Source organism: Ammospiza caudacuta, chromosome 6 (genome assembly GCF_027887145.1).
Source record: "Ammospiza caudacuta isolate bAmmCau1 chromosome 6, bAmmCau1.pri, whole genome shotgun sequence".
Taxonomy (NCBI): Eukaryota; Metazoa; Chordata; class Aves; order Passeriformes; family Passerellidae; genus Ammospiza; species Ammospiza caudacuta.
Window position 1 is genome coordinate 7,266,813 of NC_080598.1, and position 20,247 is coordinate 7,287,059.

General features: G+C 37.9%; 1 protein-coding gene across 1 annotated transcript in view; it reads left to right on the plus strand.

Moving 5' to 3' along the window:
* Positions 1-20,247, plus strand: part of SPON1 (spondin 1) — a 185,558-nt gene that overhangs the window by 143,309 nt on the left and 22,002 nt on the right. The window contains exon 7 of the mRNA XM_058806493.1: positions 11,065-11,129. Coding sequence (XP_058662476.1) covers positions 11,065-11,129 — 65 coding nt within the window. The remainder of the gene's footprint in view (positions 1-11,064; positions 11,130-20,247) is intronic.

Consider the following 20,247-nt stretch of genomic DNA (forward strand, 5'->3'; position numbering starts at 1 on the left):
TAGATATTAATTAAAAGAAAACAACCTAATTTTATTTCAAGGGACAGCAAAAGATTTTGGTAAAGTGGCCAAACACCTGGAACTAGGACTTCAGTGGGGAGCAGTCTGTACAAATAAAATAGTGAATATTGGTGGTGTTTAGTGTTCTTCTGGAAATCCCTCAGCAGGAGCCTGGTATGATAGAGGATGTGAGGGAGAGAAAGTAAAAGAGGAAGGAAAATAAATGTCTTTACATGGTATCCCTGATTTAAGGGAACTGAGCACAGTTTTATCACTGGACAATGCTGATCACAGAGTTACTAGAAAAGACCTAAAGGAATAAAAATGAGATGATCACAACAGGTCTATAGACCTAGATACTTTACTATGGGAATGAGAACTACCAAGGTTTATTAAACATGCAATTACTGTAGCTTTTTTTGGGACTGAACAAGCCATGCAATATTTAAAATGCCTGTTTTGTGTCATAAGAATGCATTGTGTCATTTCATGATAACATGGTTAACAGCTAAACTCTGTTTATTGTTATTTATAAACTCTGTTTATTATTATTTAAATTTAAACCTTATTTCCAAACATCAGCTTTAGAAATAAGCATATAAACGGGTCAGTGTTTATATGCTTATTTCTAAAGCTGATGTTCTGAAATTAGGTTTAAATTTCAGAGTTCAACTGAAATTTTAATTCTGAAATTTAGGATTTCAAAACAACCACTGAAAGAACAAAGGATGCGCCTCACAATAAGCATTTTAGGTGAGGTAACAGCATTGGGGCATGTCCCTGGAGGTCTTTGGTATCTCACAGCCAAAATTGAAATACTTATGTTTATCCTGACCTCACTGCAGTGAGGTTTGTCATTAATTGTTTCTCATTAATTTCTTAGAGTTGACATTGTGAGTACAATGCAACATGGCAGATTCCTGCTTTTAGAATGCAAGCCTCTGTTTGTAGTCTTTAACTTAGAACTATTCTAATAATAAAATAACTACATGAGTGCTGCACTCAGTAATTTTATGTGCATGGGTTTTGCAGAGTACTTTAGAGATGTTCCTTAACACAAACACCTTTCTTCATGTCTGGCTTACAACAGAGACAACATCAACCATTTATATCTGGTTACTACAGGGTGACATGCAGCATTGTGGCTCCAGGGTCTAACTCCTAGTTTCTCTTCTGTTTTGGCATTTCTAAATAAGCAAATAGGAACCCAAACGGCACTTTCTGCAGTGGAATTAATAGTTCTTCCCTAGTATGTTAATTATATTGAGTGCAGATGCCACTCTAGTAGCATCTCCTACAGTATTTAATGCTGAATTACATAATTCCTCTTTTAATATTAATTCTACTCAGCAGCACATGGAAAGTGTGGTTATATTAGCTGATGTAAAGATACTTGGAGCTCTTTAAGCAACAGGTAGGAGGGAGATATCCTTTATCTCACTGCTCTGGGAGAACAGTTAGTGCTAAGCAGCTTTCAAAAACAAGCAAACAAACTAACAAACACCCAAAACCCAAACAAATCCACAACAAAATTCCATTTCCCTGCTGTTTAACTGCTGGAAAGCAAGGGTGAACCCCCCCCCCCCAGATGGATGACAACATTACCCATGCTAAGACCACTGAAATTTCTAAGCAGGAAGGAAATTTTCAGGGCCAGTCTCAGTTTCTGGATTTGCCCCTGTTGATGTGGATGGGGAGATGCACTTCTTGCAAGAGAGAAGCAACAGTATTAACGAGATTAAATGATAAATTGTCACAGACATCTTTTCATGTAAAATCCTTTCCTTAGGATATTTCCTCCTGAGAAGCTGAGAGGCCTCAGGGACAAAATGTGAACAATGGTTATCTGCTGCTGTGGGATGCAACAGGTGCAGCTGTGATTGGTCTCATGTGCATGTTTGGCATTAATGGCCAATCACAGCACAGCTGGCTCAGACTCTGTCCGAGACACAAACCTTTGTTATTCATTCTTTTCTATTCTTAGCTTAGCCAACCTTCTGAAAACCTTTTCTTCCATTCTTTTAGTATAGTTTTAATGTAATATATATCATAAAATGATAAATCAAGCTTTCTGAAACATGGAGTCAGATCCTCATCTCTTCCTTCAACATAGACCCCTGTGACCACCGTCACAATAAATTGCTCCAGTGGTTTAGCAAAGCCCACCTGAGTATTTACTGCACCAGGATGGGCTCAGACAAAAGTGTCAGGGAGAAGCTCCAGAAAAGACCCCCTTTAAAATCCTTGCTGGAAAACAGGGCAGGGGAGTTCCTGTAAGAGAAAAACAAAAGCTCCCCACTGCTCTAAAAGCCAGTGCTGCCTGCAGGCTGGGCAGTGCAGTCTCCTCTGTCTGTCTGTCTGTCCTCACTCACAGGGGTGCAGAAGCAAAGCTGAGGCAGAATTAAAGTCCCACAGCAGAATCAGGGCTGTCAGACTGGAGCTGGTCCCTGTGCAGGAATGCAGAGACAGCCCCAGGAGTCACACAGGGCACACAGAGATGCTTTCAAGGGAAGGAGGTGGTAAAGACAACCCCCGACGGCAAAAATGGACGCATCTCCACTTCTTGGAGAGGTTCCTGACATTCTTTCCCCTTAAAGCCCTGTTCTCCTGAGTCCTGGCAGAGATATAGATGACTTTATCCCCAATCCCAGCCGTTTATCCCACCAGGTGTTGTGGTCGTTAAACCCTGAAGCAGGGGAATGTCACAGCATGAGCTCTGAGGCTGTGCTGTGCCAGGGAATGGGTTAATGGGGCAGAGCTCCACTGGATGTGTTGGGGGCTGGCAAGGGATGGAAAGGTGATTTCCCTAAAAGAACAGTCCTTTCCAGACTGCAGAAAATATGGGTCTTTGATTCCTTAACTTGCTAAAAAGCTATATTCATTCTGGGCTTTTAGGTAAATTTTGGTTTGGATTTTTTTTTAAGAAATGGTAAAGGGTAGCTTAGGCACGTTATCTTTACTGAAGGGAAATAAAGCTGTTGTGATTGCCTCTGTACAGCAGCTAAAGCACATTTAGAAAATTTTATTGTACATCCTGAATGGAATAAAACCCCTACATTGATTTGTCAAAGTGCTATCAAGGGTCAGGAAAGCTCACCTCCTGAGCTAATTTGCTGGTCTTATTTAAAATCCCTTGCTATTAGCCAAATAATTATTTCTCCTCTGCTCAAGCTCCTGCATTTGGCTAATGTGTGAGCAAAGCATCAGGAAGAATAATTGTGACACCTGGAGTCTCAGTGCCAGCATTTAGCAGATGACAGAATTGTTCTGTGCCCCCATTCCCTGGGCTGCTTCTCAGAGCAGACCCAGCCTTCTCCTGAGCTTTCCTGCTGCTGTTTAAGCAGCTGAATTTCACTTATTCCTAGCATGCCCCAGAGCCTGTCTCAATGCTTTCATCCCTGTTTTGAAACTATTTCAAGGAGCCTGAGCAAAAAAAAAAAAAAAAAAAAAAAAAAAAAAAAAAAAGCTGTAGTTACCTGGATGTGAACCTAGTGATTTAAACCGGTTTTATCTTTATCTCCAATGAATCAATGAATGCAGGTTTTGTCTTGCCACTCAGTTGCATGCAGCTGCTTTACTGCACACAGAATGTGTTGGATTGGTGTCAAGGGCCTTTTTCCCCCATTTCTCTTCTGGTGTCCAATCTTTTGAGAGTTTAAAATAGCAGTAGCTTCACAGCACTTAGGTTTAAAGGCTAGGTTGGCCTAAAGGATCAATGGAATTGGGAAAGTTGAGACAGGAGGAGGTCAGAAGGGTGTGTGCTGGATAAACATATTAAGCAGAGGGTGGGAATTGCACCACTTAAGGTCAGCCTACTTTTAAAAAGTAGGCATTTTGAACTGTAGTAAAAATGTTTTTCCCTTGGGTGTGGCAAAGTGATTTAGGATCCCAGAATGTTTCTGTAGTGCTGGAGACAGCAAAGCATTGGATTTTGAACAAAGCAGAGTGTGCAGTAGAAAATCAACATGCAATCAAGAACTGGATTCCTGAGGGAGACTCTTTTCTCCTCTTTTCTAAGGAATCTGCTCAGGCAGAGAAAATGAGAGCTCAGATCCTCAGAGCACACCTAGGGCTCATTAACACACACTGCTAATCTTTGTACTGTGCAAAACATGAATTATTACTTTATTGGGAGCACCCCACATTATGTAACTGCACCTTCATGCAAATAAACCAGCACCTCTGATTTTCAGTGTTGCCATTAGCAACAGCTCTGTTATCAATTTCAGCCCACATTCACCTCCTGAAACCTCCAGCCCTGTGGGACAGGAATGCACAAGTTGTTAATGCAAAGTGAGCCTGTGCTTTTGGGATACAAACCCAGATTAACAATGAACACACTTCTTTTTGCATCCCATCCATAGTAATTTTTCCAAAAGTCAGGAGTTATAGTTCCTGTAGCACCCTCAGAAAGCTTATTTTAAAACACACAATGTCAGCTGACATCTGTGCAGTCAGCACCCTGAAATGGTGAAGCTTTGACACTTACTTCCATATTTTCTGGAAAATATGGACAGTACCCACATTTGGGGGAAATTCTCAGCCTCATTATCTGACAGAGAGGTTTTTCTTTGTGAAAGTGAATACAAAATTGCCAAGTACCCAGTTCAGGAAAGCTTTCCTGTACAGCACAGCAGTTAAGCTGGGACTGTCAGAGATGCTGGGTTATTTGCTCTCCTGAAGCAGGGATGTTTTCAGGCAGTAACAGTTCAGAAATGGATTTAAATACTCAGCTTTCCTTCTGTTTTCATTCAGTTTCACCCCGGCAGTATTTCTTTATCTCAAGCCCAAAATTGTGGTTTTAGTAATTGACTGTTTATTATTAAAAGCCTGGAAATTCCCCCAGACTTTTATAATTGGTGAGCTGAAAAACTCAGATTTTGTATTCCCTGAAACGGCATTACCTATTTTTCGAAGAAAATAAACAAGACTTTTCAATTAAAGAAACAGCTATTTGTTCAGGGAAATATTGAGTTTGTAGGTACTGTGATCAAAAAATTAATTCCATTCAGGCATGTTTGTATATCTTATGTGTGGTGTTCTCAGCTGCCACAAAGTTGCTGTCATAAACACAGAGAAGTCAAAGTAAAATGGGCAAACACAATCCTGGTATAATTCCACTGGCTGAAATGCATTCTTGCTCTTGCTTATGATTTCCAAACCTGTGCTACTGACTGAATCTAAGTCAGTCATAGATTTAACCAGAATTTAGTTGCCATCAGATGACAAAAATAAGTCTTTGTCTTGAATCATGGTTATTTTCCCCTCTCAAATGAAGCAATTTGTGACTAAAAGCTTAACCTTTTCAAAAATGCTATTTTTTTAAGAACTGGAAAGAACTAATAGTTGTACATACTTTTCTAGCAACATCTCTTCATAGTGAACATATCTTCATTATGATATATAATATATATCATAAAGTATTTCAGCTCTGCTTTTATCACAGAAATATTTTGTTATCACAAAAGACGCCAACTTCCTTTTTCTGTTGAAGTTTTTACTAATTTCGGAAGTAAGCCTACATCAGTGTCCCTTCTCATTCAAATACATCTGCAAAACTGAGCTAGGAAAGTTTTCTACTGATTTTATCAACAGGAGAAAGCATGCCATACTTGGAGTATTATGCCATGGAAGTCTTTAATTTGTTAGGCATTAATTAACCAGGTATTTTGCATTAGATAATTCTTTAAAGGCAAGATTGGGTTTTAAATATTTTCTGTGATTTCTATGTGTTTGCACACAGTGGAGGTGGAATAAGGACAATTTATACCAATCATAGAAGACTGATCAGATTTTTAAGAGCAGCCAACAATCCCTCCAAAGCACTACATCATTCTAATTTTTATAGCATTTGGTTCCCCACAGAACTGTGCAATACACTTTTTCATGCTCCCTTTATCTCTTTCTCCTTTAATAACAAATTATTTTTGAGGGGAAGGATGATCCTGCAGGGGAAGATGCTATCTTAGATATGTAGGTTTGTTTCCAGAAGACATTCAATTCATCATCTGGGAACTGAAGATAATGTTGCTTTTTCTCCTACTTTTTGAGAGTCTTGTGAAAATGAATTCACTGTGGATGGAAAGGCATTCAGATAGTGTGAGGAGTGTTCTGGAAGGAATTAAATGTTCTCTGTTCTTAAACAATGGAATGAATGCCAAGCAGCAGCAGCATGAAATGGGTGGAATTGAGCTCTGGCCCAAACCAGGTGTTTTCCATTCCCACAGTTCATTGGCTCTGATTCTGATGTCAGATAACACATTCATTTGTTTAGCTGATCCAAACCATATCATTATTGCAAAGTGCTAAGTGATCTGCACACTGGTAGCTTCTAACATTATTTGGCAGAACTAAAATAAAAATAGTAAAACTTTAAAAAATGGCTTGGAAATAGTATGGAATAGATGCTTTTCCATGATTGTTACCAAAAAGTAGCAGGAGCACATGGAACAACTTACAAGGCTTTCTAGATCCTACTAATCTCTCTTTCACTCCAAAGGTGTTCAGATCATGCTTAAAACTTTTGCTGAAATCTTTCATTACTTTTTAAATGGATTTTACCCTTCAAAAGTGTTGTTTTAAGTCCCCTTGGTTGGGAAAGACTTCAAATCAAGTTCTGTCTTTAATGCTGCCTTTTTGAGCAATGTCCCACTTTCTGTTCTTGAAGTGAGGAAATGCTTTTAATCTTTTGTAGGTGCGCAGTAAAAGGTTTTAACTTAGCAGAGCTTTTATACCACAGGGTTCTGTGTGTGGCCATTTAATTACTTTATTCTGCATGAGCATTCATTTATACATTGCAGGAACAAATGGATGGAAAGCAAAGGATTAATTTTTTACCAACTTCAGAGTAACAGTGAGGCTGTCAGTATCAGAATGACATTATCAACCTTTTGAAATCATGCCATTAGTACTTTTTGGAGAGCAGTGCTTTTATAGGGGGCAGCTATTGAGTCAAACAGCCCCAGCTTGAACACCATTGTAGAAAGTGGATGTGGAAAAAAGGAGAGTTGTTTGCAATTTTTTGCATGTTTTAATTTAGGCCAGAATCCAAATGAAATTGAAGTCAACCTGGAAACCGCTTTGGCTCCACTTGGACTTGTTGGCCAAGTTTGAAGCCTGTAGAGAAGGAGCCATTCTTTTCAAATGGAAGCTGGAGTCCTGTAATTGTACTTGTAACTGAAATGGCAGAAGCAGCTTTGGGTGAAAAATCAAGTTTTGTCAGTGATTGTGTCCAACCACTCTTGAGGGATTTTCATCAGCTCCAAGCAGGAGAATTGGTGCCCTGCCCTTTAACTTCTGACAGTGAAACATTTTGACACTCCATCATTTTGCAAACAATGTCATTTTCTCTGCCAAAATGTAAGAGTTTCATTACTTTGGGTAATTTCTTCCAAGATAAATACAAAATTGATGACAACTTGCAACATACCGTGGTGAAAAAAATCACCGTTCTCTTTTCCATATTTTGGTGGAAATTTGAGACCTTGCTTACTTAAATTACTTTAATTAAAGCAAAACTTTGGGATATGAAGAGTAAAATGGGTACAAATGTAGGACAGCAAGCATGAGGAAAATCTTAATAAAATTATATTTTCATTATATTAACAAAATGTGGTGGTTTTGCCTCTACTGTTAAGTCTGTGCAGTTGGTTTTTCAAGGCAGTTGGGTTGCATCAACTGGTTATTTGTCACTAATTTGTGGGTTTCTCTTCAGGCATTTTATATCCTCTCAGCTTTTACCATCTGCCAATAATTATAGCTGAAGAGGCTGGCCAGCAAACCCAAGCACAGCATCTTGTCCATAGATTGCTCTCCATCCATGGATTGTTCACAATTCCTGGTTAACATCAGTTTCCCTGGGCTGCTTAAATATCAGTCTGGAATTGTATCAAGTTATATCTTAGTCCCGTGTGATTGTCAAGGAACTCTAGGTATGACAAATATGCATTTTCATTCCAGGCTCAACAGAATATCAGAGTCTACTATTTTGTTTTAGTTTGTTTTAGTTTGTTTTAGTTTGTTTTGTTTCTTTTATTTTATTATTTTATTTTATGTTATTTTATTTTGTTTTATTTTATTTTATTTTTTATTCAGGTGCCTCTGAATGCGGTGTTTGCACCTGAATTTTCACCTCCCTTAAAATTTCAGTCTTGTCTGAATGCACCATGCACTGCCCCTTCTTTCCTTCCCTCTGCACTTACTGCTGAGCTGTTGGCCACTGCTCATCTGCTTTTGGTGTTAATTTTTAATTTGAGCAGCACATGTTGAAATGCTTTCAGATGTGGCTGATTTTGATACCAGTGACATAATTAGATAAGCAGTGCGTGACTTTAATAAATGTAACCGTCTATGCTCATGGCAGACTTTTGTTGGGACGTAAAATGCAGAGTTAATAATTTTGAATGCAAATCTCTTTTCAAGGTAAGTAAAGGAAGATGTGCCTGGCTGGAAAGTGCTAGGATATTGAAACAAGGAAAACTAAAAATTAAGGAAAATTTTGTTGTCAGAGACAGACAATCTCTTTTAGCTTCAAACCTTTAACCTAATTCGTTTCATCAGTTACTTTTTAAACCACTTTGAGTACAAAAGTGTCTCTCTGTGGTGTTTGTGAGGAACCCAGGATGAGGAAAGAGATGAAAATTTGATTCCCATGTTCTCAGAAGGCTTATTTATTATTCTATTCTATTCTATTCTATTCTATTCTATTCTATTCTATTCTATTCTATTCTATTCTATTCTATTCTATTCTATTCATTATTGTCACAGACATCTTTTCATGTAAAATCCTCTCTTTAGGATTTTTCCTCCTGAGAAGCTGAGAGGCCTCCTCCTTCCTCAGAGGAACAAAATGTAAACATTGATTATCTGCTGCTGTGGAATGCAACTGGTGCATCTGTGATTGGTTCATGTTGGTTGTTTCTAATTAATGGCCAATCACAGTCAGCTGGCTCGGACAGAGAGTCTGAGACAGAAGCTTTTGTTATCATTCTTCTTTCTTTTTCTATTCTTAGCTAGCTTTTTGATGAGATCTTTTCTTCTATTCTTTTAGTATAGTTTTAATATAATATATATCACAAAATAATAAATCAAGCCTTCTGAAACATGGAGTCAGATCCTCATCTCTTCCCTCATCCTAAGACCCCTGTGAACACTGTTGCATTATATTATATTATATTATATTATATTATATTATATTATATTATATTATATTATATTATATTATATTGCATTATATCACATTACATTGCATTATATCACATTACATTGCATTACAATTACATTATATTGCATTATACTGCATTATATTATATTGCATTATACTACATTATACTGCAGTATACTATACTGCATTACATTACATTACAATTACATTACATTACATTACATTATATTGCTATAATAAAACTATACCTAAGAAGGAGAAAGGATACATCAGAAGGCTTAGCAAGAATGATAATGAAAGCTCATGACTCCTCAGAGTCTGACACGGCTGGACCATGATTGCTCATTAATAAAAAACAATTCACATGGAACCAATCAAACATTCACCCGTTGGCAAACAATGCCCAAGCCACCTTCCAAAGCAGCAAACACAGGAGCAGCAATCAGATAATTATTGTTTTCATTCCTCTCTGGGGCTTCTCAGCTTCCCAGGAGAAAATCCCAGGCAAAGAGGATTTTTCAGAAAATATCATGGTGACAGTCTCTCTACTTGTGTGAGTGTGGAGGTGAGAAGAAGGCTGCCCTAGATGAGCCTGGATGTGCTGAATCTCTCCTGCATGGTTGGGCTGGTGCTGCTCACCCAGGGTGTGCCTGCCCCAGAGGATCTGCCTGCTGTTTGATTGCTCCCTGCCAGCACAAAATTCTCTTTTTTCTACCTCTACCAGTAGAGTGAGAGCTTGGTAAAATATCTTTATACTTACTTGCCTTTGTAAAGTTGGATTTTCAGTATATCTTTATACTTACTTGCCTTTGTAGAGCTTGATTTTCAGTAAATCTTTATACTTACTTGCCTTTGTAAAGTTGGATTTTCAGCTGTCATAGCTCAGGACGCTTTGTGTAGGATTTTTCCTGGCACCTGCATTTATAAAAGTGATTTCCAAAGAAGTGGCTTTACCATGCACTCAGGCTAAGGGAGAGGTCATGTCACATTTATATTCCTGTGTCACAGAGAGGGCCCATCATCTCTGCAATGCCCTTGCTTTGGTGAAGGGAGGGACTCAGGGAATATTGAGACAACCAGTGGAACCTGTTTTTCTTTGAGCTGGGGTGTGGATGGACTAGGGCTGGTCTGGGCTGTCAGAACTGTTGCTATCAAGCAAGAAATGGCTCTGTTATCACTAAACTGAAAGGTCAGCTCTGCTGGAAGTGCCAATTACTGGCAATACCTGAAGTGGGTTTCTTGGTCTAATTGGGAAATATTTTCAAAAGACAGTAGAAATCATGGGAGTGAAGTGTGAACTTTGTGTCCCTCCAGGTGAATTACTGGTGTGGATTCCTAAGGGAGAAGGGGAAAATGCTTCTGAAGAAGTGTGATAGATGTCTTTGGGGCACCTGAGCCTTGTTAATGCTCTCCTGCCTTTGTCCTGAGTTTATTGTAGCAATATGGAGTTTGAAAGTGCTGATGCAAGGGTTACAGCAGACTTTAGGAAATAATCTTTGTATTGGTGCTTTGTGGGCTTCCACAGATGGCTGCTGCATTCCACCCTGTGATTTTCACGTGCATGAATGGAGAGCAAAGAGAATGTGCCACCAGTGCAGTGCATCCACCATGGAGCCTTTCCATCCTTCCATCCATCCATCCTTCCACCCATCAGGATAATAAATAACACATCACACATATTCACAGGGTGCTGAGGTTGTATTAACAGCAATTTTTCTGTCCTTGCTGTGTATCAAGCTTGGGAATCCCTGGTGGAAGCTTTCCCTCAGCTGGTGATACCAAACCACTGCTGCTGGTGTTTAAAGCTCATAGTCACAGTTTGATCTCATGCCCTGCACTTTTTATTTCTGCTGTAAAACGTATTGCTCTCCTTTAAAAATCTCCTTTGTCTCTTTCCACAGAGTGATGAGGTTCTGACAGTCATCAAGGCCAAAGCACAGTGGCCAGCCTGGCAGCCTCTGAATGTGTAAGTAAGTAGGGAATTGTCTGTCTCAAGAGCTTTGTGTTGGCTAAAGAAATAACCTAAAATTTGTTGATGGATGAGTTTTTTTTTTTTTTTTTTTTTTTTTTTGGTGGAGTGTGTTTGATTGGTTTGTTGTTTTGTTTTGTTGGTTTTGGGGTTTTTTCCCCACATCTGCTTATCTCTTCTTCCTCTTTAGCATCTCTCCATTTTTTACATGCTTTGGTTGGCCAGCTGTGGCAGCAGGGCTATCCCATGGCATTTGTGCTTTCCACACATAAACAGTGATGTTTATTCAATGTTTTCTCAAATATCTTATACTCTTCTGCATGTAGTAACAGCATTTTTGGCATCCTATTTCACACTCTGTGCAATGCACTGTGACAGCAAACCCTGATGCACCAACAGAAAACTCTCAAAGGACTGATTTTTCGAAATGCCAATCTGAAACACTCTGTGATGGCAGTGCATCCACCATGGAGCCTTTCTATCCTTCCATACATCCTTGCATGCATCAGGATAATAAATTACACATGTCACATGCTCTCAGGGTGTGCTAGGTTGCCCAGAGCAGCAGCCTCCAGTTTTTATCTGTACATCTGTCATATATTAAGAGCAATTTTTCTGTCCTTGCTTTCTATCAAGCATCAACAAAAAAACTCTCAAAGGGCTAATTTTTCAAAATGCCAATCTGAAACACCCCCTGTGATGGCCTCCTGATCCTGAACCATGGCTGTTTCACCAAGTGAGGCAGGAATTTTTCTTCCCAGGGTCCTGGCTCTGGCCTCTCCAGCACTCAGCAGAAAAGAGGAGAAAACTCCTCTTTCAGGAAGCTCTTGAGTTTCCTGGTGGCCCCTCAGGGGAGCTGTCAGAGCAGGGCTGGTTGTTCCTGGATCATTTATCTACACTTGGCCCAAAGCTCATGCTCATTATCCAAGCCCAAATGAGTGAGACCTACAAGAAGTGAGAAAAGATGTGGACACAGTAAAAGGGATCTGAGCTGACAGTCAAATCCTTGGAGGAGCAGGGCAATTAGTTTAATGCAGGACTGTACAGAAAAATAGTCCTGTGTTCTGTTTCCTGGGAGCAGGTAGTGAAGCACTGTGTCTGATTTTGTCACCTGTATTTCAGAAAGCATGTGAAATCTTGAAGGTTAGTTAAAAAAAAAACAACACAAAAACAAACCTGCAAAAGAGTTCTGTTTTCAGAAAACATCCCCTACCCTAAAGTGGTTTAGAAACTCTTAAGCAGCTTAGGACTTAAGCCATTCACTTTATCCTTTTCCCCTCTGCAAAAAAAGAAAAAAGAAAAAGAGGTTAGGAGGTGAGCTCAGCTTAAATAGTGAAAAGATTTCTGATAGCTGATCCCTCTTTAATCTAGAAAAACCACAACCCAACAAACAAATGAAAAAAGAAAGCCAACACCAAAATATCAAAGTATGAAATCCCTCCTAGCGTGAAAGCTAAGGAAATTCATGACAAGGAAATGGTGTGGGAAAAGACTTCACAAGAAAAGACTTGTGTGACTAACCTTGAGAGCAGCTCACCTGAGCATGAGATGGATTTTCCATCCCTGGAATATACTGCAACCCTGAGACAGGGCTGTAGGTTCTGCACAGGAGCTGCAGGTTGGGATTTTTTGGCCTGTGTAATCCCAGTAATGGCATTCCTGATTTTTGCTCTTATCCTGGAGCTCCAGGATTTGGATTTGATCGTGTTTGCCATGGAGTAGCTGTGGATAGCACTTTTTTCCTTGCTGCCTTCTTTCCATTCCCTCCAAATTAAGACTTTAAAATGGAAACTTTAAAATGGAACCGTTTCCATTGTTCTGCTCTGGCGAGTTCTCCATCTCAAAAAAGCCATTTATTTTTTCACTCCCACCCGAGTCCCAAAGCAACACCTCTGTCTGATGTTTCTGTTACCAAAGGGAACAATTCCACCTGGAACTTAGGCTTGGAGCAGGTTTGTGTTTTGTTCACAGAAAGATGGAGAGAGAATCTCCAGCTCCAAAGTCTCAGTGCATCGGCTTGAATATATTACATCACAAAAATTAATGCTAATCAAAGTGTGTTGCTCCAATCATTATTCCTAATTTTATACAGCCCCAAGAAACTGCAGAAAAATCTGAGTGGGAACAACTCCAGGATCTTTCTTTGGCAGATTCTTCCACAGAAATGTCTGTGAATGTTTTTGCAACACCCTCCACATATTTTTCCAGTCAATTCTTACCTTTTCTCTATGGCAGTTCTCACCTTTCAGTAACATCAAAAAGAAGAAATCTTGGTATTTTTGCTTTCAAATGCTCTGCGGGGGTTCCCCTAACCCTTCACTTTACAGGTAGTGTTTGAGTTTTGGCTTTTTAAACAATATTATTTTATCATATTTTGACATGGTGTCCTGCTTTTTGATTCCACTTAAAAATATGATCTAAGCTTCACAAGAAGACAACATTTTCAATATCCTTTAACTGTGGTTAATTTCACATTTTCTTTAGTGGCTTGTCCTTCTGGAAATTTAGATTAGAGCTGTGCAAGTGCTGAATAATGACTCCTCAGGATAAACATTTTTTTCTATTATTATACCCAGCACAACCATCTTACTAATCAAGAATTGACTAAAAATCATGAATATTTTATTTTTTGTGTTATGTATGTAATGGATAATAGGGTGTGATAGTGGTGCCAAAGTGGCATTAGGATGTGCCATGATAAGCAAAGCATAAAACTCCTCCTGAATGTGCTTCACAGCAATTATAAAATGCATAATGGTGGTTTTTTTTTTTTTTTTTAATGGAGGTCTGTAGTGTCAAAAGTTGTAAAATTCAGCCTGCTCTCACTTCAAAGTTTACCTCATGATTCCATGTCATCTCCCAGTGTGATATAATGTGGAAAAAACATCCTGCCAAATGCCACGGTCTGTTTTTCGTGGATCCTCTCCTCAATATGCCTGCTCCTTGTCACTCTTTTCCATTTTTTACTTTTCTTCCTTTCACTCCTCTTCATTACCCTCACTTCAGTTTCCTAATTCAGGGCACCAGCGTGCAGAAAACTCTCCTGAGTTTTTCTGTGTAGGAGACAGCTTTGGGTGATATTTGTGAACCAGGTTTTTATGGTTCCCTGACTGAAGGAGCATCACTGGTAGCACGAGAAGGATGAGTGCCAGACCGAGTAATAAAACATTTTTGCTGTTGCTGATATTTGAATCACCAAGTCTTGTGTCTGCAATTCTGACTTTGAAGTACTTCCTTGAGCACACTGGTATCAGTCTCCAGCATGCTGTCAAATCAAAGTAATTTTTCTTATCTTTCTTGTATAAACAAGTGCACAGCCCATTGCTCCCCTTCCTCAGGGCCGTGTTTCAGGCAGAGTCAAAATGTGATTTTCATACCCAGCTGCAAACCGTTGGCCTTTGGCGGTGTGGAGGATAAAATACATCAAAACCAGATAGTGCCACTGGTGTCCAAATCTGCATATCTGGCACCTGTGAAATAAACAAGCCATGACAGAGAAATGTGGCATAAAGAAGGCAGAACTTTTAAAGTTAATATGCATCAAATTCACTGGGAGGGAGTATTTTTTAAAATTTTCCCTCAAATTCCCTTTCCCAAAAGACATGGCTTCTTTTTTTTTTTTCTTTTTTTTTTTTTTTTTTTTTCTGGCTGTACTTGTTATTCTTTTATTCCTTTTATTTCAAATTTGGATGTCCCCATTGAGACACAAAAGGAGAAGTATTTGAATTGTAATTCTTGGGTCTAATCACTCTTTTGTATTCCCTGTGAGCCAGGGGAGCGTGTAGCTCTGTGCAACACCGTGGAATCTGAAATTCCATGTACAGCCCATCACCGATAAACACAAACATGGATTCCATACAGGGTGGAAATTATTCTCCAGTATGTAAATTTAAAGTTTAGTAGGTCAACCTATAGAGAAAATATTTCAATGCAAAAATTCAAGATATTTTATCTTGGCAAACAGCATGGTGAGAGTACCTGACATATCAAGAGTTTAGCTGTTATGAAGTGTACACAAGAATTTTCTTATTTCTCTCTCACTTTATTTTCTTTTCTTTGATGCAAAACCTCTTTTTCTTTCCAACCTTTTTATTGCCTCAGTCCATTCTTAGTTACAACCAATGTACCTTGTAGTGAAAGGCGTTTTTCCTTACTTTCATTCTGAACTATCTGAAGTTTAGAAATCTCTCCTTTCCTCCCTTATTGTCCCTCCTGTTCCCATTTCCCCTCTCCCTGCTGTTTGTGTGGGCAGTCATGATCCTGTGGTTTTCCAGATCTGACTCTTTTCCTCACCCATTCAAGGAACTCTTTCCCATTTATTTCCAAATTACCTGAGAACGCTCCAATAAGCACTGGTGAAGCCTAGCAGAAAACGAGGCCTAGTCCCATATAAATCCAATGGATGGAAGTATTTAAATATAATTTATAGATTTATGCGTTTATATATTTATATTATATATCTATTTATATATTTTTCTATCTAAGTATTTATATATTTATATAAGTTGGTATGGTTACCTCATCATCTCCTTAAATGATCCCATCCACCTCTTTCCATTTCAAGTTTTGCATACCTCTGATGTCTTTTATCTGACTACAAACATATTGGGGCTTTTTTTCCTGGTTGGCATGGAGGATATCCAGAAATGGGACAGCATATTCCTAAGCATGAGTTTTTAGCATTGTTCTAGGTAATGTGACTTGAACTGTTCCAGAAATCAAAGAGTAATCTATAGAAAGTTGATGGAAAAAAGAAAAACTGCCCTGATCCAAAATAAGTTTGAGTTGACAGATCATACAAGGTAGAGGGGGAAAATGCTGACATACTCAGCTGCATTTTCCTTCCTTTATTCTTGAATAAACGGCCTTTCAATCTTCCAGAATTCTTCTGTCACCATTTGGCAAAAAATGTTCGGCAGAGGTTTTGATCCTGCACTGGGTTTGCTTGGATCAATAAATTTCCATTACAGCATTTGGCAATTGGAAGCCAAGCCACAGATGTGTATATTTGGGCCTTCTGTGTTGGTTTGCTTCTTAATTTAATTTTATTGTTAAACAAACAAATAAATAAAATTTATTTTTTTATTTATCTATTCTTGGGGGGCGGGGGGTTTAAATTTTTTTTTTTTTTTTACCTTTTTTACTGAAATGTTTAAATTTGGCTGGGTTTTTTTCCTTACTTCACTATAATTTGCTGCTGGTCCTGTGCCCATATTTTATTTTTTTTCCCCTAAATCAGCCTCCAAACTGAGATCACTGAATGATGCGATGTTGTTAGATGTTGTTAGACAGAGAATGTCCTAGGTCAGACTTGGAACTCCTTACTGTCTTCTGAAATGAAATAAAATTCTTCTCCTCATCTTATTTTTCTTTGTTAAAAAGCTCCATTTATTTTCCTGTAAACTCCTAATTCAATTCCTGAGGTGTTTACATACTAAAATAGCTATTAGCAACATTACCATATGTATAAAAAATACAACCAAAACCCCACATTCAGTTCCTGGAGCACAGAAATATCTGGCTCTATTTCCACCTTCTTTTTTCTTCTAAACTCCTTTGCAGTACTTAAAACAGCGTGCATGAATTAGGTAAATTTAAAAAGAAAATACTGAGATTTGTCTCCTTTTTTGACTGTTATTTACTGAATTCAACTTCAAAACCACAAAGTGTCTGTTCAGCCAAAGATGCACTTTTAAACTAAATTATAATTTACTTATATCTAGTTGAAATTGATTTCCTATTACTTGCTTCATTTTTCTCCCCTGAAAACAGGAGGAAATTACAACATTTACCTTAAATTCAAAATAATGGAAAAGTTCTTTGAATCAAAGTTTCAAGTAGACATTTCTTTTTGTGCTGCCCTGCAAAATATGTGGTTTGAGGAATCTTTATAAGATTTTCAGAAAATCTGATAGAATTAATCTTATTTTTCAGGATTTAGGAAATTGATCTGTTTATCTGTCTGTCTGCAGAATTAGAGAAATTAATTTCCAGTTCATCCATGTGAATTATCTATTTCTCTCAAAATTGCATATGTGGATAAAATATGTGCGTATTTTATATATTGTTGTGATTTATATTTATATTTATATTTATATTTATATTTATATTTATATTTATATTTTGTTGTGATTTATATAAATCACAACAAAAAATGGCATTTTTCTTTTAATAAGACCTATATTAAAAAATATTTGTAGGCTGAAATCAAAATCAGTATCTTCTTGTTCTACCTACATTGGAAATGATTTATTTTGGAGAGATTAATGTGGACACTGTTGGAGGAAAAAGAAACAGAGGTACAGAGTGGATTTGTGGCCTTGAACAGTGATTTTACTGGAGGAAAAAAAGATTTCTCTATCTCCCTGTTTAATTGTTGCCTCAGATTTTGGTAAAAGCAAGCTGCTTATCCCTTGTATTGTGTTTTAATTTTGAGACAGTCCACTGCAGTTATTACCAATGCCCAGGTTCAAATAATTAAGCAGTTTATGCCAGTTACATTTTTTAAAGCATGTCAGATAGTGCTGAATTGTGCTGAAATGTACCTTAAATGGCCTTCCCACAGAGCTGCTTTCACACCAAATTCCTCAGGGCTTGCAAAATAAAATTTATTGGAAATTTTTCCTAGTTCCTACCCATCCACTTAAAATATTTGAAATTGGGCCTTTATTTATTTTAAAATGCTATAAAGTCACAAAAGTTTAATTTTGCATTAGGGTAGTAAATTCTGAGGGTGGTTGCTCGTTTTCATTGTGCTGTCCCATTAAGAGGGATGAAATCACTTTCTGGCTAGCCATGCAAAAAATAAATAGCTGCCCATCAATAAAGGTGATTTTGGCATCAGAACGTAATTTATAAAAATGTACAATAGCAATGAGTAAATTATTCAGTTGCTCAATTAATCAGGCCCTCAGACTACCCAACTGAGATTGAAAAAACCAACAAAACCCCCACATTTGAACATGCACACTCATGTTTGGGTTTAAATGGCATTCAGAAAGGCAAAATACGGATGAACTGCAATTAACCAGCTGTAATGGGCATTGTCTAAATTGTCTAAATAATTATATTTGTTGTTGTCTCCAAAGGGATGAGCAAAGCTCATATCATAGCCCTTTAATCATCTCTGCACTGGATGTCTTTGATATTTGGTTATACAAATTGATTGCAAACATTGTTCCACCTAATGAGTTGAAACATAAATCACGTGTGGATAATTTTTTCTTGTGTGACTAAGAGTCAACAGAGACTTATATAAAAATAAGGAAGATTATTATTTATTGCTCCTTCTTATATTCCTTATAATGATTTTTTTTTCATGCTACTTGTTGGACATTTTCTCCTAGGTGAATACTACATTAATCTGGTTTCCACTTCCTCTGTAGTGTTAAAATAGTAAAGCTGGTGCATTTTCTTGCCTTCCAAGTTTTTATATCCTTCCATAGCTGCATTTGAGCAGCTATCTGTGCCTGGGGTTGAATTACCTTTTAGTTTTTTTAAATAAAAATAAAGAGTGTTAACTCTTGGTATGAAGTTAGCAGCATCACTCCCTAGAGTAAAGTGGACAGTGTGAACAGCTCAAAATAATAATTGATTTAAAACTAAAATATAATAGAAGTAGAATCTCCTAAATATAATAATCTCTTAAAATATAATAAGGTAGAATCCAACTATTGCCTGAAGTGAACTTTGATGAACTTTTAGGGATTCTTAGGGGCAAAAACATCTTATGTTCTTAATTGCAGTTAATAGCTTGCATCAACTAAAGGTCTCTGGCCACACTTGGTTGGAAAGTCAGCTAAAAAGCCCAGTCCAAGGATTGCCATCAGAGCAGCATCATCCCTGTGCCTGAGCTGCTCTGAATTCACAAGAACATCCTTGCCGTCACCAGCAGCTGCATGCAGGGAAGCAGAACTTGCAGCAGGGAAATAATGACATTTGCACAAGCCCATCTCGTTGATAACAACGAAGAATAAAAGGAAATAAAAACTGCTGGCAGCTAAGGCATGAAGAACTGAAAGCAGGAATAGGCTGATGAATTGTCAGAGCTGCAAATTCATTCTCAGAGGCTCGCCATTGTAATGAGTGAAATGTGGTTATATTTGACACCTCATTGGATTTATGTTATCCTAAAAGAAAATACTCGTTTTAGTTTTCCTGAAGAGTTATGATGTGCTTTTCTCTTGACAGAGGAGTTGATTTAGATTTTGAGATGCTTGAAAGTATTTTTTGAATTCCCTAAGTGGCTCTCTCCAGCTCCAAGTAGGCTGTTATAAGAATAAAAGTTGTAATGTTGTATGGGCCATATTTTCCCTTCAACAGGCTCCCTGGGAATATTATAAAAAGATTTTGTGTGAGGTATGTCTTGTCTTAACTTAAACCCCTGCATGGTAATGATGCAGGTTGAAATTTTCATGCCAAGCTAGAGGAAAATACAATGTTTTACTTGTGTTTAGAATGTTCCAATAGCTGTTTATTGATTGAGGTTTTGTGTTTCCTTTGGAAAAATGACTTGACAATCAGTGAGTTTAAAAACTCCTCCAAATCTGACCAAGTTTAATGAATGCACAGAAATCTGAGTGTTCCTGTGATTGCTTGCTAACATCTGGTAGCTCATTATTCCTTCAGAGCCTGACCTTATCTGAGCTGCCATAAATGGATGGACACAAATTCTGCAGAGGCCACGGCGAAATGCAAAGAATTGCAGAGAGAGCTGAATCAGAATGCAGAGCTCAGGCTGATGCAGGAGACATTTTTGGATTGAAGCTTTCAGGAATGAAAAACAATTTCTAATAGTTTAAAGTGAGGTGCTTTGATGAAAGTCCAGGAAGAAGGGGAGGAAAGCAGCACAAAATGTGAATTGGCATTTGAGCCCTGTATCACAGCAGGCAGAATTACTCTTGCCAGACATAATCAGGACCTACCTGAATTTATGTAATGCACAAACTGGTGCAAATGTGAAAACCTCATTCTTTATCACAATAATGATGTTTTCCTTACATCAATTACGACTAAAAAAATAAATCTTGAAGCCCTAAAACTAAAGAAGAAAAAGCTAAATTCAAGCTGATTTCCTTAGAAACTAACTTCTTTAAAGTAAAATGGTTTTCAGGAA